The sequence below is a fragment of the Neovison vison genome, chromosome 14 (genome assembly GCF_020171115.1).
Source record: "Neovison vison isolate M4711 chromosome 14, ASM_NN_V1, whole genome shotgun sequence".
Classification (NCBI taxonomy): domain Eukaryota; kingdom Metazoa; phylum Chordata; class Mammalia; order Carnivora; family Mustelidae; genus Neogale; species Neogale vison.
Window position 1 is genome coordinate 9,816,023 of NC_058104.1, and position 16,347 is coordinate 9,832,369.

The 16,347-nt window shown below is 57.2% G+C and overlaps 1 protein-coding gene across 1 annotated transcript; it reads right to left on the reverse strand.

The window, feature by feature from the left end:
- Positions 1 to 844: 844 nt before the first annotated feature.
- Positions 845 to 9,775, reverse strand: MYL10 (myosin light chain 10). The gene is made up of 8 exons (XM_044233998.1): positions 9,623 to 9,775; positions 9,158 to 9,373; positions 5,907 to 5,999; positions 5,324 to 5,399; positions 4,381 to 4,485; positions 3,445 to 3,523; positions 1,810 to 1,858; positions 845 to 1,497 (listed from the first exon to the last, which is right to left on the reverse strand). The coding sequence occupies exons 1-8, from the start codon at positions 9,773 to 9,775 to the stop codon at positions 1,399 to 1,401; spliced, it is 870 nt and encodes a 289-aa protein (XP_044089933.1). The 3' UTR covers positions 845 to 1,398.
- Positions 9,776 to 16,347: the final 6,572 nt, after the last annotated feature.

Sequence of the window (16,347 nt, forward strand, 5' to 3'; positions counted from 1 at the left end):
AGATTTTATTTTTAAGGAAGCTCTCCCCGCAGCGTGGGGCTGGAACTCACAAGCCTGAGATCAAGAGTCGCACGCTCTACCGACTGAGCCAGCCAGGAGCCCACTGTGTGTGTGTGTGTGTGTGTGTGTGTGTGTTTGTGTGTCCTGGTGTGTCCGTGATAGTTAACTTTCCATTAAGGATGGGTAGGATTTAAAAAAAAAAATAATTCTCCATGAAGTCTTTTTTTTTTTTTAGATTTTATTTATTTATTTTTGAGAGCAATAGGGAGTGTGTGAACACCAGCAAGGGGAGGGACAGAGGGAGAGGGAGAGGCAGACTCCCCGCTGAGCAGGGAGCCCAACATGGGGCTCGATCCCAGGACCCTGGGACCATGACCCGAGCCGAAGGCAGAGGCTTAACCCACTGAGCCACCGAGGTGCCCCAGTATTTTATTTTTAAAATAAATAATAAATAATAAATAATAAATAAATAATAAATAATAAATGATGCAGGATTTTTTTAGAAGTATATTTGGGACATGAGATCTTTGTCAAAATCTCTTCCCAATACTGGGTTTTGCCTTTTCACCTTCTTCCAATAGGTCTTCTGCTGGGGGCAAGTGTTTACTTTTGGTGAAGTCCAACAAACGCCCTTTCATTTTGTGGTTGGTGCTACACGGGTCCTGTTGAAGGAGTCCCCAGCTGCTCCTTGAGCGTCCCTTGGATCTGCCCCCTCGTCTCCACCTTCTTGCCCTCTGCCCAGCTCCCAGATGCCGGGTCTCCCGGGCTCTGCTCTGACCACCCCCCCAACCTCCAGGCGGGTTGGGTTGTGAGTTCAAGTCCCACATTGGATGTAGAGCTTACTTTAAAAAAATATATAAAAAAGAAAAAAACACAAAAATAGCAGTGCTGATGAGGATGTGAAGAAAGTAGAAGAACCTCGAACCCCACATCTTGTCCTGCTCACTGCACGACCTTACGGCCCAGGGACAGGGTTGGCTCCTCTGTGTGTCCCCCTCCCAGACCGGCACCCGGTTTGCCCCAGGTGCTCAGTAAAAGCTTCCTAAATGAAGGCATGTCCTGTGGTCCAGCTGGGGATCATTAAAACTGTCAATTAGTTCTAAACACCAGCTCATCAGGAACATTTGAGCAAAGCCGGGGAAGTAAAAAAAAAAAAAAAAGTTTTGGAAAAACCAACAACGCAGGAATGTTTCGCTTTCTCCCCAACCGGAGCATTAATCACGAAAACGCAGGCCTTGTTAGCATTCTTTATTCTTGCTTTGCCCCTGAGCTGGGGACAGGGGGACGTGGGGAGACACTCCTTTGCACATGTTGGCTGCAGGGGGCTCACCGGGGGTCGCCCCCTAAACACCAAGGGAGTTTGCTACCTCTGAATGTGTGGGGGGGTTCCCTGGCCTGCTAGTCCTTCTCCTCTCCATGCGTGATGACGTAACACAGGTTCTGGTAATCCAGGTTACCGCACGCATCTGGTGGGAAAGCCGCAAACATCTGCTTGACCTGGGGAAGGAGTAGGGAGTCAGCCTGGACTTGGGTCGAAAGGGGGCCGGAGCGGGGCCGGGGGGAGGCCACCCGAAGGCGTCAGGCAGAATGGGGCTCCCCTCTCTGCAGGTCGAGGTGGGGATGGCCAGGGGCCTGCAGCCAGCCTCACTCACCCCTGTCCTCCCCCAAGGAGTCAAAGGGGGAGTCATCAAGTCACCGTCTAAAGAAGAAGGGCCATCTCCCGGGAAGGGGGCTGCTGAGAAGGGCCTGGGCCGGCTGGGCCCTTCCCCAGGAAGATTCTAGGCTGTGCTCTGGGAAGCCTGCACTCACCTCGTCCTCACTGAACCGGTCGGCCTGGGTCATGAGCTTCTCTTTGATGCTGCTCAGGGGAAAGGAAGGGTCAGGTTGAGGGGAAGGGCGACCCCGGGGTGCACATGCGGATCCCAGGGGTGGTGAGCGCGGACAGGGGGTGGGGAGGCATCATGCCCCGGGAGGACGCCGGCCAGATGACTGTGTGGCCTCAGGTGGACCCTTCAGCCTCTTCTAGGGACCCTGCTAGTTCGGCCAGGGAGCGACTCACACTGACACTTCCCCGTGCCTCCCAGAATACAAGGGCTGGCCCTCCGCCGAGGCAGGAGACAGCCTTGCCCAGGTCTCCTTTGCTCCTCATAGCCCTAGGAAGTGAGCGCTATGAGCCCCTTGTATAGAGGGAACAACCAAGGTGCCAAAAGGTCAGGACTGGCAGTAACAGGATAGGGTCTCAGCGGCCCCAGGGCCTGGGGGAGCAGCAGGAGGTGAAGCCCCACGGGACTGATGCCCCACAGGACTGAGCTTGGAGGGTCCCCTCCGGGCCCCTTGGCAGGGCACAGCGGGTGGGGAAGGGATCAGAAGGCTGAGCCAGGCCCGAGCGCCAAGTGTCCCGCGGCGCCGCAGGGGCCAGCCCGCTAAGGACCGACGCACATTTTCCATTATTTATGTTACTGTGGGACAGTCACAGTTTCCGACTCTCCGGGCTGGGGACTGTTCACAGACTCCCTTTCAGCCGGAGCCTCCTCTGTGGCCTGCCTGGAAGGCAGCCACGTCTTCCAGGTCCGATAGCCCCGGGGCTGGGGCTTTCGGTTCCCAAAGTGGGTCCCAGAAGTGTTCCTGGCCCAGCCCTGGGGGGAGTGAAGGTGCGTGCCGGAGAGAGGTTGCCCTCAGTGCCTCACGGGGGTCCCCAAGACGGGTGTGGGAACCGTGGATCCTGAGGGAGGGGCGAAGGAGAGGGCCCCAGCCCGCAGGAGCCCTGAACAACCCCTCACTTAGCCCTGGGGAAAATATGGCTCACAACTTGGGGGTGGGGGTGGACAAGGTGTGAGAAGGTGTGAGGGACAAGACGGAACCTTGCTGGTTTCCCCCCAGCTCCCCTTTCCTGCCCACCTCCCCCGGCCCCATATGGGATGATTCTAGTGGGCAGCAAATCTGGCCTCAAGGCCAAGGCCACAAGCATCACAGTAATCAGTCAGGAAGTCTGTGCCTGGGGAGGAAATTTTGCCTGCTCCAGGCCACCCACAGGCCTGGTGAGACCTCTGAGGCTCTGAAGGGACTTCCCTGGGGAAGTCCTGTTCCTTCACAGTTGTGTTGTGGCATCTAGAATGTTCCCTGCCCCAGCCTAAGTAGCCCTTCGTTTCCCTTCAAGGCCCACCTCTACCACTGGGAAAATCACCCCTGGTGACCCCACACTCCCCATACACTTCCACACAGAAATGGGGGACACCAGGTCCCAGAGAGGGGAAGGGACACCAAGTGATGGCTGAGCTGGGCAGGGCAGTGCCCTCCTGGCTCCTGGCCAGTCACTGCCCGAGCTGGCTAAGCGCTGGGTGGGGTAGGAGACTGGGCGGCAACCGACCCTGACCTCACCCAGCTCACTGACCACCTGAACCTTTGGGGAGAGAAAAACCAAAACAAAGGGCAGAGGAAACTTACAAATCAGCCTTAACGAAACCTTTCCCTTCAGTGTCAAACACCTTGAAGGCATGGAGGATGGTCTCCTCGGGGTCCGTACCTAGAAACAGCACATACAGGCAGGGAGAAAGCCAGGGTGAAGAGGCCAGGCCAGGGCGCGGGGTTGAGGGGGGCCTGGGGTGGCTTCCTCAGTTGGAGCAAGAGAAGAGAGATTTCTGAGAAACAAGGAATAGGAGTAATGACGAAGGGTGCTGCGTGTACTTATGAGCAGCCTGTGCAACTGTACATGGAGACCTCACTGAGCACTTATTATGGGCTAAACCCTCCTGATGATTGGCCTGATTTTACAGATGAAGAAACTAAAGCTCAGAGGTCATGATTAGTGAGGTGGGGTTGGCGTGGGGGCATCGCTGGGGCCCAAGACGTGCATGAGAACTGGCAGGCCAAAAAGACAGTGCTGTACCTGGGGGCTGAAGACTGGGCTCGGGCAGGGCCTGAGATCAGAGGGCAGGCATCGGGCAGGGTGTCGGTGGGGAGGAGTGTCACCTCCCAGGACAGCCCCTGCCCACAATGGCCTCCTCCCTCTGTCCAGGGAAGCCTCGAGCCCAGGAAAACTCTACTAAGGGTCAGAGGGTAACTCCCCAGGGCCCAGAGAGAAAGGGACAGAGCTGCCTGGACCGCTGCCCTGACCCCACTCCCCTGGCTCGGGAGCTGCTGTGGTTAGAACTGGGAGTCATGGTTGGGGGTCTATCCCTGCTGAGCCCCTCGAGGTGAGGGGAGGGTCTTCACACAAATTGTCCCCTCCCAGCCCCGGATGTTCTCCTCCTGCTCTGGCCTAGAGGTGGAAACTGGGGTAGGGCCCAGGGGGCTGGCAGCTGGGGCTGCCCTATTCTCCCAGGGGTCTGCACACGGAGCCAGACTGCCCTCCCGCCCCGGGCGACACGGGGTCTCCCTTACCCTTCAGCTTCTCCCCAAACATGGTCAGGAAGACGGTGAAGTTGATGGGTCCAGGCGCCTCCTTCACCATGGCTTCCAGCTCCTCATTCTTTACATTGATGCGGCCTGGGGCAGGGGGGACACCCAGGAGCACAGTGAGGGACAGAGGGGACCCTGCCCGCAGGCAGTCCAGGAGAACAGCGCTCAGGACCAGGGTCTCCCAGTTCTATCCTCCCCGCCCCGCCGCCCCGCCCCCGCCTCAGCCCTCAGGCCCTGCCCACCTGCTGGGGGGACCTTAAGAGGGGGGACATATTTGGCCACAGCACTGGGCTGCTCCCAGCCTCACTGCCCAACCCCCCTGCTAACACCTCGGCCTCCGTGGAAAGAAGAGCGAGTTGGTGATTATCTCCATTTCACGGAGGAGAAAACTGAGGCCCAAAGAAGCTGAAATGGAAGTGCGTAGGGGCCAGAAGACCGGGAGCTCGGAGCTCATATGCCATAGGAGGAGATCACCTGGGGGTTCCTCATGGTCCCACGGGACAATCACATCGCCGGGAGCTCAAAGCATAGTTCGGACACAACTCGGTTATGCCCCCTACCCGCGAGCTGAACCCCCTACCCATTCATGCCTTAAGGCCTCTCCCTGGGCAGCTTCCCCTGGCAGCTGAAACCTGGTTGCCTTGAACCTTTGGATGTGTCCAGACACTTCTCCCAGCATTGCCCACTGCTTTCTTGGCCCCCTTCCCCACCCCGGGCCCCTAGGCCAGGCCATTCGTGCACCTGCTGCCTTCCCTTTGTCCTAGGCCCAGACCATACCTTCCAGGCACAGGCCACCCACGGCACCAAAGCCCCTCATACCACTGCAACTGCTGTCCTGGCCTGTCCCCAGGTACCCGCTCCTTCCAGAAGGCCTGGGCTCAGTTCTGCCCCAAGCCTCAAGCCCCCTCAGCTGCTGGTCACCCACCCAAGGCAGCAAAGGTGTCCCTCAGGTCCTCCTTGTCGATGAAGCCGTCCCGGTTCTGGTCCATGATGGTGAAGGCCTGGTGGAGACAGGGGTACTGAGCGGCCACTGACCCACTCGCCCAAGCCCATGCCCTCCCCCCTCCAAGGGGCTGTCGTCCTGCACACCGCTGCCTGGGGAACCTCCGGCCAGCGGGTTTCCTGGCTCGCCCGGCACCAGCACGACAGTGTTAGCAGACCCACTCCGTTCCCGCTGCACGCCAACACACGGCGGGGGCGCCATGCCCACCCCTCACTTCATGCTGCGGCAACCCCCTTTTACGGAGAGGGAAACTGAGGCTCAGAGAGCAGAAGGACTCGCCTGAGGTCACGCAGCAAGCAAAGGCTCAGGTAGAGAGGGGTAGGGGTTGCCCAAAGACAGCAAGTCATGTCTCTGGGCTCAGAGGCACAATGTGGGGGGCTCTAAGGATAGTGACGTCATCATCGCCCCCAGGGACCAAGGGTGACCCCGGGCCTTGCCAGCCCCTTGGATGCTTTCCATGCATTGCGCTAACACTCCTGGTGGCCCAGAGGGCACACGGACTGACCTCTTTGAACTCCTGGATCTGGGACTGATCAAACATGGAGAAGACATTGGAGCTGGCACCACCTTCCGCTCTCTTGCGGGCTCTTCTGGGTGCCTGGGAAGTGCCAGGTGGGAGGCAGTGAGAGGGCCTTCCTCCGAGGTCAGCCGCGCATCCGACCTGCCCCCCACCCCCCGTGCCATGCTGCCCCTCCCAGCCTGTCCCAGCCCCGAGTGACAGGGCCACCCTGGGCCACGGGGCACTGCAGACGGACAGGGCTCTAAAGAAACCTGGCCCGTAAGCGGGGCCTTTGTCCTGCCTGAGGCCAGAAGCCTGGGGACCCCCACCCCATGGGCCAGTCAGCAGCTTCTTGACCTGGTGGGGGGGACCCAGGCGGTATAGCAGAGAGGACCCAGTCCGGCCACATCTCCCTCTGTCCGTCCCACCTCGGGGCTCCCCAGCACCCACCCAGGGCCCAGCTCCGAGTGCGGCTCCATCGGGAAACGGCTGCCCAGAGCCCGTCTCCACAGCCGGGAGAGCAGGCGACCACCACGCGGAAGTCTCTGGCCGGCCTTCCTGACTCCACCTGCTGCTGACGGGGTCCCAGGGGCCTGAGAGCATAACCTTGAGCGTTCCCTGAAAGTTCTGGGTCCCCAAGACTCCTGAGGGGACTTTGCCCCCAGCAGCTCTCACCAGGGCCTTCTGTGGGCAAGGAGTCTCCGCCGCGGCTTGTGAGGCCGCAAAGAACAGCCCGGGCTTCACAGAGCCGGAGGGGCAAGGGCTGTCCCCCGACCCCCAGCCCTCCTGCCTCCATGTCAGTGGTGCCAAGCCTCTGCCCACCCCGCCCCGGAGCGTGGGCTCCCCCTGCTTTCCCCCCACTGCCCCGGCCCCTGTGTGGTCTCCCCTTCCCCGAGCTCGCTCCTGTCCCCCCCCCCAGACCGCGCTCTCCCCCATTTCCCCTCCGGCTCCTGGGCTCAGGAGCTGCACCGCCGGCTGACTTCTAATTAGCTTTTACTGGGTGCTTTGTCTCCACTAATCCTTTGAAAGGGGGCAGGCAGGACGCTCTGTGCAGTAAAGCCTCTGTAATATTTATAAATCCCTTCAGACATCATAAAGAAAGGAACCTCCCTGCGGGGCTCATCTCACATAATTACATACACATTTCCCTCTGATTAATAAAAAACAATCACTTCCGTCTGTGGGATAGTCTGCCTCTCTCTCCTCAGACCTGCCCTCGGCCTGGGTGTCCCCCACCCCGCTCGGGCAGCCTTCTGCGTCCCTGTTGTGGGCCACTGCTCCACTGTGTGCCAACCCCCCCACCCCTCGCCAGAGCCCCCTGAGGGAGGCCGGGATTGTTCTCGCGGATTCCCCAGGGGGCCCCCCCGAGCCCCAGGGGCCTAGGCGGCCTTCCGCTCTCCCAGCTGGGACCGTTTCCAGCCCAGCCGTCTTGGAAATTGCCTTTTACAAGGTGCCCTTAAAAAAATAAATAAATAAAAATAAAAATCTTCCGAAAGGGGCAGAAGGGGGTTACCCAGATCTGAATTCTAATCCTGCCTTTGCGGCTCACAGCCCTGCAATGCTGAGAAATTAGCAGCCTGCTCTGAGCCTCAGTGTCCCCATTTATAAAACCAAGATGATGTCTACCTCAGAACATCGGGACACTGATTAGGTGCCTGCTGGGCTCCAGCCAGGCCCTGTGCCCAGTCCTGGGGACCCAGCGCTGAATCAGGCCCTGCCTTGTCCCCAGGGATTCCCCGGAGACAGAGGATCAGTGGGGAATGATGGAGGGACGGACAGACACTAAGAGCACAGAGCAGCCCTTATGCTGTTGGGGCAATCAGAGCAGACCTCTCGGAGGAGGTGGCTTCTGAACTGAGACTTGACAGCCAGGTCAGAGTTCTCAGGCCAGGAGGGAAAGTGAAGGTGTGAGACACAGACTTGAAAGGGCCGTGCCATTGAGAGCCTGCAGGGACACCCAAGGGGCTGGGGACAGAGGCAAAGAGAGGGCAGCAGGGCAGGTTCCATGCCAGTCTGTGTAGGTCCCAGGCTATCCTGGAATATCAACCCCGGGCCCCCAGGAACCATGTCCTCTCGATGCGACCAGAGTCCTGCTTCTGCTATGAAACCTCTAAGCTTAGCCCACTCTGTCTCCTTCTACCCCCTTCTTCTTTGTTCCTATCCCCCCCCCAACCCCACACCGCTTCACCTCAGCAGCCCCCACCGAGTCCAGGAAGCAGAGACGCAGATCAGGACGTACATGGATGGACTGACCACCCGTTAAGGACAGTCCAGGGTAAGCCAGGTGCAGGGGTAACATCAAGGGTGAAGAAAAAGGTCAGGACTAGGGACAACATCAGGTCAAGTTCAAGGATGTCAGAGGAGCAAGGTCAAGGTCAGGGTGAGTTCAGGCATGAGATGAAGGTCAGAATCACGCAAGAAGTCAAGGTCACAGGATGAGGTCAGAGGAAGGAGGTCAGGGTCAGGAGGCAAGGAAGCCCCAGCATACCATGGTCTAGAGAGCTCCCTCGGCGCAGCAGGGCTGGAGGTTCTCAGGGACGGCTCTTTAAATAGCGCTCTGGGTCCAGACAATAGCTAGGAGGGTGACAAAGGACAGGATGGCGCCCTCCCTGCCAGGCACCTGTTTGGGGCCATTCGGAGTGGGTGGGGTCCAGATACCGTCCAAACCGCAGGATCTCCGCCCGTACTGGGCCAACCGGATCTCTGCACCCAAGGGACAAAGGCCCAGGAAGGGGCACTTGGCAGAGAACACACAGTATGTTGAGGCCTAGAACCCGCCGGGAGGACTTGGCCTTGGGCCATTTGAGGTCAGGAGAGCTTCCAAGGCAGGGCCAGCCACCCTGGTGGGAGCATTCAAGGCTGCAACATGGCCCGACCCCTTGAGCTCTGTGACTCTTGAGTGGGCCACTGTCCTCCCGTGAGAAGTGCAAGCACATGTCACCCCCAGTCAGCTCGGGGAGAGGGTTTCTGCACCAGCCTGACCCACAAGACCCCTCAGGCAACTCGACTACTGCCTTGTGGTTGGTTACTGGGGCGACCATGGCCCCCTCCAGCCCTGGGCCATTGACGATGTCTGAGGAGCTGAGAAGGCAAAGAGGCAGACCAAAGAAACGTGAACGTGACCCCAAAGAGGGAGAATTGGACAATCGGATCCCTTATTCCACGCTGGCTGCACGTACCCCTGGCTGGGGCCTGTCCCTACCAGGCCTGACACAGCCCAAGAATTCTCCAGGAGATGTGCCAAGCCAAGTCCGCACCTGCCCCTGGCAGGCCCCGTGGGTCTGTTGCGCCACCCTCCCCAGGCCGTCTGGCCAAATGGGCTCCCATGTGAGGCCCCCCAATGTCTGATCGGCCGCCAGCGCCGGTAGCACGGGGCTCAGGCAGTAAGCCCACCAGTCTCCAGGCCCTGCATAGCTTAACTGTTCCTGGAGCTGGTCTCCAGGCCTCCGGGCCCCAGGACGGCTGATCCCAGCCTGGGGGCAGGGAATGTGATGGTGACAATAAGCGGAGTAGCTAGCTTTCATACAACACAGAAGGTCAGGCCATGTTCTAAAACGTGTGACCTCACAGCGAATCCTCACCCCATTTTCCTGGGGATGAAACTGAGGCTCACGTGGGTGACATCACCCATCCAAGGCTGATGAGTGCAAGTGCCAGGATGAGTCTTTCTAGTGATTCCAGAAAGGGAGTTTCTGGAAGGTTCTGCCCATCCTGATGCTCACCTTCCTGACTTCGCTGGGACCTGTGATGGAATCTTCCACCCTGAGCAGGTGGCCCACTGTCCACGTTGGCTTTGGAGAGCCGCCTTTCCCGGCCTGATCCATGAGCCTGGCCTGGGGGCCTCCTGGCTCCGGGCTTGCTGAATGGGGAGACATTCGCCATCTGGGGCTTTAACACCTGCTTCCTGTTGGCCGGAGGGCCCTCACGATCAGCTCTTGTCTCTGGGGATCACCACCGGGGCCTCTAACCCACAGAGGGGCTCCGGAGAGCTCAGGACAGTCCCAAATAGGCGGAGAGCCTCCCAGCCTGCCGGATGGAAGGAAATCCAAAAGGGGATGCCGGTGAGAGGCGGGGACCAAGTGCTTAGCCAACCAGTCCTGATGCTTTCCTTCCCTGGCCTCCTTCTACAAGCAGGGGAGAGCTACAGGAGCAGGGAGAGCTGATCCAAAAAACTCAACAGAGACTGTGAAAACTCACGGGAGAGACGGAGAACATTTGTCCCTGGGGCGAGCAGGGGTGAGGCAGGGGGAGCCTGCAGCGGCCCCGAGCAGGGCAAGCGCCAGGAAAAGGAGGTGGCCTCTGGGGTCAAGGGCTTTGGAAGGCAGATCGGCCACACTGACAAAACCTGCAGCCCCGTCAGCCAGGTGCGGCTGCGGAGTCTGTTGTCATTGCTGGGTCACACTGTTTGGCTCTGCGGACTGCAGGGTGGCGGCCAGCTCCAGGGTCACAGAGAACCCTGAGGGGTCTGTGCTCTCAGCCAGGGGCCTTCTGGGAGTAAGTAGCTTCCCAGCTGGAATTTCAAGCTGGTCTGAGGAACTCAGAGGCGTACCAAGCCCCTCGTGGAGAGCATCCCATTTTCTAGAGGGCAACGTGAGCTCCCAGGGGTCACCAGACCTGGAAGAGAGCTTGAAAGACATCAGCTGCCTTTGGACATGGCTTTCCCCCTTGCAGGGTGACCGCTGTCACCCACACAAGAAGGCAACGTGGTCCAGGTGACCACGCCTGTTCCTCCTCACCCCTAACTCTCCCTTCTAACTCTCCTCTGTCAGCAGGCTGTCCTCTGCCTCCCCGGCCCCCATCCCAGCCGGCCACCTCCTTGACTTTCACAATTTTTCCAGTGATTTGAAAAATCTCCTTCCTCCAAACCTTTGACCACGGAGCACGTTCCCCCACCCCAACCACGCCTCCATTCTCCCATTTTCTATCACCTCTCACCTCCTCCCAGAAGCCTTCCCTGATTTCTCTTCCCTTTCTTCTCCCACTGGAATCACTGCTTCTCTCTGACCTCCATTCTGTAGACCAGCTATTACCTGCCTTTCCCTTGGCCTTGGGGCCTTATCATCATTGCTGCTTGGCCTCTAGCCACCTGGCCACTAGGAGCACAGAGGAGCCTCAGTAAATCAGGCCCCCAGGGGTTTTTTCATAAATAACTTTCCATGTGGGGAATCACTGTCATAGACTTTCTAGCTAGAAGGATCTCAGAGCGGAATCCATTGGCCCCCTGAGTGCAGCCCACCTCGCCCTACTAGAGCCTGAGTGTCCTTTGCAGACTCCCTCGAGTGGTTCTTGCTTGCACACCACCTGTGATGGGGAGCTCGCCACCTCCCCCAAGCAAAGGCAACTCAAAATTGGCAAATGTTCATCCATTACCTACTGTGGCCCCACCCTGGTGTTCTGGGGGACTAAAAACTCATCCTTGACAAATCCCTGGGTTTGAATTATTTTAGTAACACAGTCAGACAAGGTAGGCTGGGTTTATTCACTCATTCATCAAATATTTATGGAGTACTTAAGAGTGCTGAGCATTGAGGGGAAAAAAAACAGGTACGGTTTCAAGAGCGAAGGGACAGAGTGCCATTACCCATTCAGAGAAGTCACGAGGGGCTGGAGTCCATTAAGCTGGGACTCGAGGATGGGGACAAAATGGAAGCTGTCACTGCTTCCAGTGCGCAAGGAGAGGGCGGATGTATGGCACGTCCCAGAGGACCCACAGAACTGTCTGGATATGTGAGGGGCCAGGTTCAGGCAGGAGAGGGGAGCAGAGGGACCAGGGCGGCTCAGAAATGGTGGCTGAACCATCCAGAGGTGACCCGAGCAGGACCAGGCAAAGACTTCCCAGACCTGGCTTGGAGGCTCCCTCTTCTGGTTTTGGGTGTCTCCTGGCCCAATGGGCAGAGGGATCCTAGCTCCTTTGTCTCTCTTCAACCATCATACACCACAGCTCTTTTTACAGCAGGATGCTGTGGCCACAGGCCCCTTGAACAGGATTCAGCATTCATGCTTCAGCAGAGCGAGCGTGTTTGCCAGCACCCCCTTCTCCCCCCTCCGCCCGGCTACAGCTATAAACCAGGCAGGAGGCATTCCGGAGACATTCCTCCTCGCTTTAAAGGTTTCCCTGTCTTTTCTAAGTGGCTCCAAATTAGAGGAAGGCTCCAGACAGGGGCGGGCCTGGAGAGGAGGGGACACCAGGGAGTTTGGGAAAAGACAGACCTCCCCTTAATTGTCTTCAAAATCTCGGTCATCCCCTCTGGTAATTAGGGAGTTGACAGTGCAAAAGGCAATTTCCTTTGGGGTAAGAGAGGGGAAACAACTAATTGGCTCTAAGCCTGGGTTTTGCCTGCAATATTAACTACAGGGTGGTGGGCTGCTCTGGCCTGAGCCGAGCTCTGGCCCTGGTCACCCGGGAGTAGGGATGGGGAAGCCCATGGAACCCTGCTGCCTTGGACAGGCCAGAAGGGGCACGCAGTAGCCCCTTCCAAATTCTGAGTGGAGAGGGTGAGCCTCCAGAAGAATGGGCTTCTCTCGTACTGTGGGGCCCTGCCTCCTAGAGCTTGTTTGGAGCGTCTCTGACAGTGGGGGGTGGGGGGAGCACCCCTCTGCCCACTCTCTGATTTCATTACTGAGCATGTGATGGTGGGGGGGATGGTGAGAAGCGAGTATCAGAACCCAGACCTCCTGACCCCCTGCTTGCAGAAGACTCTTCCCATGTGCTCACATCTCCTTTCTCAGACCCAAGTGGCCCCCGAGGTGGACAGGGTTGGCGTGGTGACCTTCTACAACGGAGAGAGCTCAGGGGTCCAGCCATGAGAGTGTGGGGCTCTCAGTGCAGTATTACGCACCCAGAGAAGGATGGTGTTAACATCTTCCCAGCCAAAGTAGCCACAAGGCAGGTGGGACTGAGCACCCGCTTGGGCTGGGTTGTTGCGGGGTCTCAACAGCCCAGGAACAAGCTAGGGATTGTGGTTCATAGTCAGCTCAACCGAGACATGTGGTTATAAAAGTGAACCAATCCTTGGGCTGCATTAATAGAGGTCTAAGTCTTCAATCCAGGGAGGTGACTGTGCTACCTTGCACTGACTACCACAAACAATAGAAGAGCTAAGCTTGTTCCTAGCCCTATGCTTCAGGAAGGGTGCTTTTTGGAGGACAGCAGCATGTAGTCATAGGAATCACGGCAGAGGGGCTCGGGGCTCTCAGCTGGAGAGAAGCAGCCTGATTGGGGAGCATCACTGTGGCAGCTTTGTCAGTTTACCAGCTGGGCCAAGGCCTCTACATGCACCCAGGCGGGACCAGCCCTCAGTTCTGCAGCCTCCATCTTCCCTCCTCCCGGTGTCAGCAGTGAGGCTTACCACCCTTCTCCAACCTTGGCCCATTGGGAAGAACTTTCCCTCTGTGACCCCACTTAAACCCCATCCTTGGGGCTATTAGCTATTATTATGTAAAGAATCGCCCCAAATTACAGTGGTGCGCTCCCAGTTTCTGTGGGTCAGAAATTCAGGAAAGACAGAGCGAGGGTAGTTGATGACTGCTTCGTAAGGTCTGAGGCCACAGCTGGGAAGATGTCAAGGCTGGGGAAGGCCAGTGCCAGAACCATACAAGGCTGGACTGCTCATGTGTTTGGTGTCTAGGCTTGCCAAGACTCAGAGTCACAGCCCTTAGATTTCTGCATGGTGGCGCGGGACGCCAGCGCCGCTGTTCCCGCAGATAAGGTAGAAGCCCTTGGCTTCTAGCAATCTAAGCTCAGAAGTCCCAGAATGACACTTTTATGATACCCTCTTGGGCAAAGCAGTCATCAAAGCCCACCCAATGGCAAGGAGACCCGCATAGACCCTGCCTCTTGATGGAATGAGCCAAAGAATTTGCAGGCACAGTCTGTGACTGTCACTCCCAGCTCGGGGGAGCGCAGAACATGGTCCAAGGTCACGGAGCTGGTAGGTAGAGGAGCCGGAATTCAGAGCCAGTCTGGAGGGACTCTATCCCTCAGAAAGTATGTGAGCCCAGAAAGCCTTTCCAGAAAGTTCACCTGGGGCCATTCAGTACGGCAGGTGGTCACTCACGGTCTTTCCACAGCTCAGTGGCCTGAGTTTAGAAAGGGACCAGAGCAGGGATGAGAAGCCAGGCCCCCTGGTTCACAGAGAGGTGGGCAGCCCTTATTCCATTAGACAGATCGGGAAACTGAGGCCTGGAGCAGGGAAGGGCTGGGTCAGGGTGCCACTGTGAAGCTTACACCCCATACCCCCGGGGGCTACCTGGGAGCTGAACAGGTGGATGCGAACGGGCCCTCCGCTGAGACATGGGGCATCCCGGCAGTCGATGGTGGCTCCGACAGTCCTGGGGCTCCGAGCCCTCCCCGGGGCCCAGAGGCTGCCAAACAGGCCCAATTTGCTGTACTAATGTGTGCTTTCTGCTGCTTGGAGCTTCCTCACGCCCTCTCCTGTGAACCGGGCCAGCGGCCACAGAGCAAACTGTAATTATGGCAAGCCACACCCTGCTGCCCTCGCTTAGCAATTAGCTGGGTTGCCTGGCATCCAGCAGCTTCCACCCCAGCCTGGCTTGGGGTGGGGTCAATCAGAAGCTGGGGGGCAGGGGTGGCCCGCTTTTTAAAGCCCCCACATGCCCTCTCCCACAAATGAACCTGCAAACAGGGCTTCCTTCCCTAGCTGGTCACCTATGGCTCCAGCCAGACCTCAATCACCCTCTGAGGGAGATCACAGAGCCAGGAACCAATCCCCACCCCATACACACACACACACACACACACACACACACACACAGAGGCCAGGCCCCCCACGGTGGACGGAACAGTGGAGAGCAGAGTCTTCCCTGAGAGATATCCTTCCCTGGTGCCCAGGCTTATGGGCTGATCTGTACAGGGACTGGCAGAACAACCACAGTCTGACCATGACTTTGATATCAGATAGATCTGGGGTCAAGTCCTGCCAGGCGCACCCGCTCTGTGACCTCACACGTCACTCAGATTTCCCAGGGTCACCGTGTCTTCACCTGGAACACAGTGAACGGTGTTCCCTTTGCAAGTTTGTCACGAGGTTTAAGAGCATTATGCCTGGAACGTGATTGGTGCTTATCCATTGTGGCTACAGACCCTGTCTGGTCACTGGCAGATGTTGCTGTCAGTGACGAGATCCCTAACTCCCCCCAATATTAAGACTGCACTGCCCAACTCTCCCCTGTCCCAGTGGGTAGGCAGATTACGGTCACTGAGCCTCCAGAAGGTGAATTCCTGGGGAACGCTGGGTCTGCCTCACCCCAAGTGGGTCCCCCAGGCCCGCAAGGAGCCAGGTTCTTTATGCCTTATTCTCTGCCTCTCTTGCTGCCACTTTCAAGGGACATGGGGTGTTTGGCTTGTGCAGAGCTCTGGCTTCAGGGAGGAATGGCTGGAGGGGAGGCTGAAGGGATCATCAGAACCTTGTTTCAGCCAGGATTGAGCCTGTCGTTTCTCCCCTCTCTTTGCCCGAGCCCTGGGTTCCCCTCTTGGCCACTGTCTGATTCCATACCTCAACCTGACCAATCCTTTTTGATCTAGAATCCCAGGTGCCCAGTGATTCTGAATGTTGCCTCTGCTGCACAGATCAAGGCTCCTTGGACATAGCCCACAGTGACCCTCATGTTTCAGTCTTTAGTTCTACACCTCCAGACCCACTCACTGAGGCAAGGACACCATGCACAGGTCCAGGGAGATACTCACATATATTGCATCTGCCTAGAACCTAGAATACAATGGAAATGGTGACCTCTGCAGTTGAGCAGTGCACAACACAAATGGCTGTACATGGCCACCCCTCTCCAAGGTGCACATTCTCAACTCCTTCTCTCAACCACATATGACACATGTCCTAGGGCCACAGGTCCAGCCATCGAACCGACCTCTCCTGTAGGACTTCTATCCCAGCAGGATGATGTTCTCTGTGAAGCAAAGGAAAGACTCCCTCTTCACTCTCTTCTGGATTGGTGCTCTCCTAGAATTCTGAATACAGTTCTGGCCTACTTTGTGGGAGAAATAGATACACTGAAGAAGAGATTGCTGGGACTTGGGAGATGGTAAGAACCCAGACTCACATTGTCCGGGTCTGGCTGGGGCCATGAGTCAGCAGATGGCCCAGAAGAACCTCTCAGACCTCAGGTTTACAGAACTGGGATGATCATGATTGTTACTCGTGGGATACCCTCATCATTGGCTTAGGCTTGGCCTTTTCTTTTTCTTAATTGAACTGATTGATTGACTGATATAATGAATACCCATGAATCCACCATCTGACCCAGGAACTAGAACATCACCAAAAACTTATATCCTCGTCATCTGTCAGAAGCCATCCTGAATTTTGTGTTTATCACTCTCTTGCTTATTTTTGTTTTATTACATATTCATGTGTGCTTACTTAATATATTATTTAGCTTTGTTTGTTTATATTTATTTTTATTATTCATT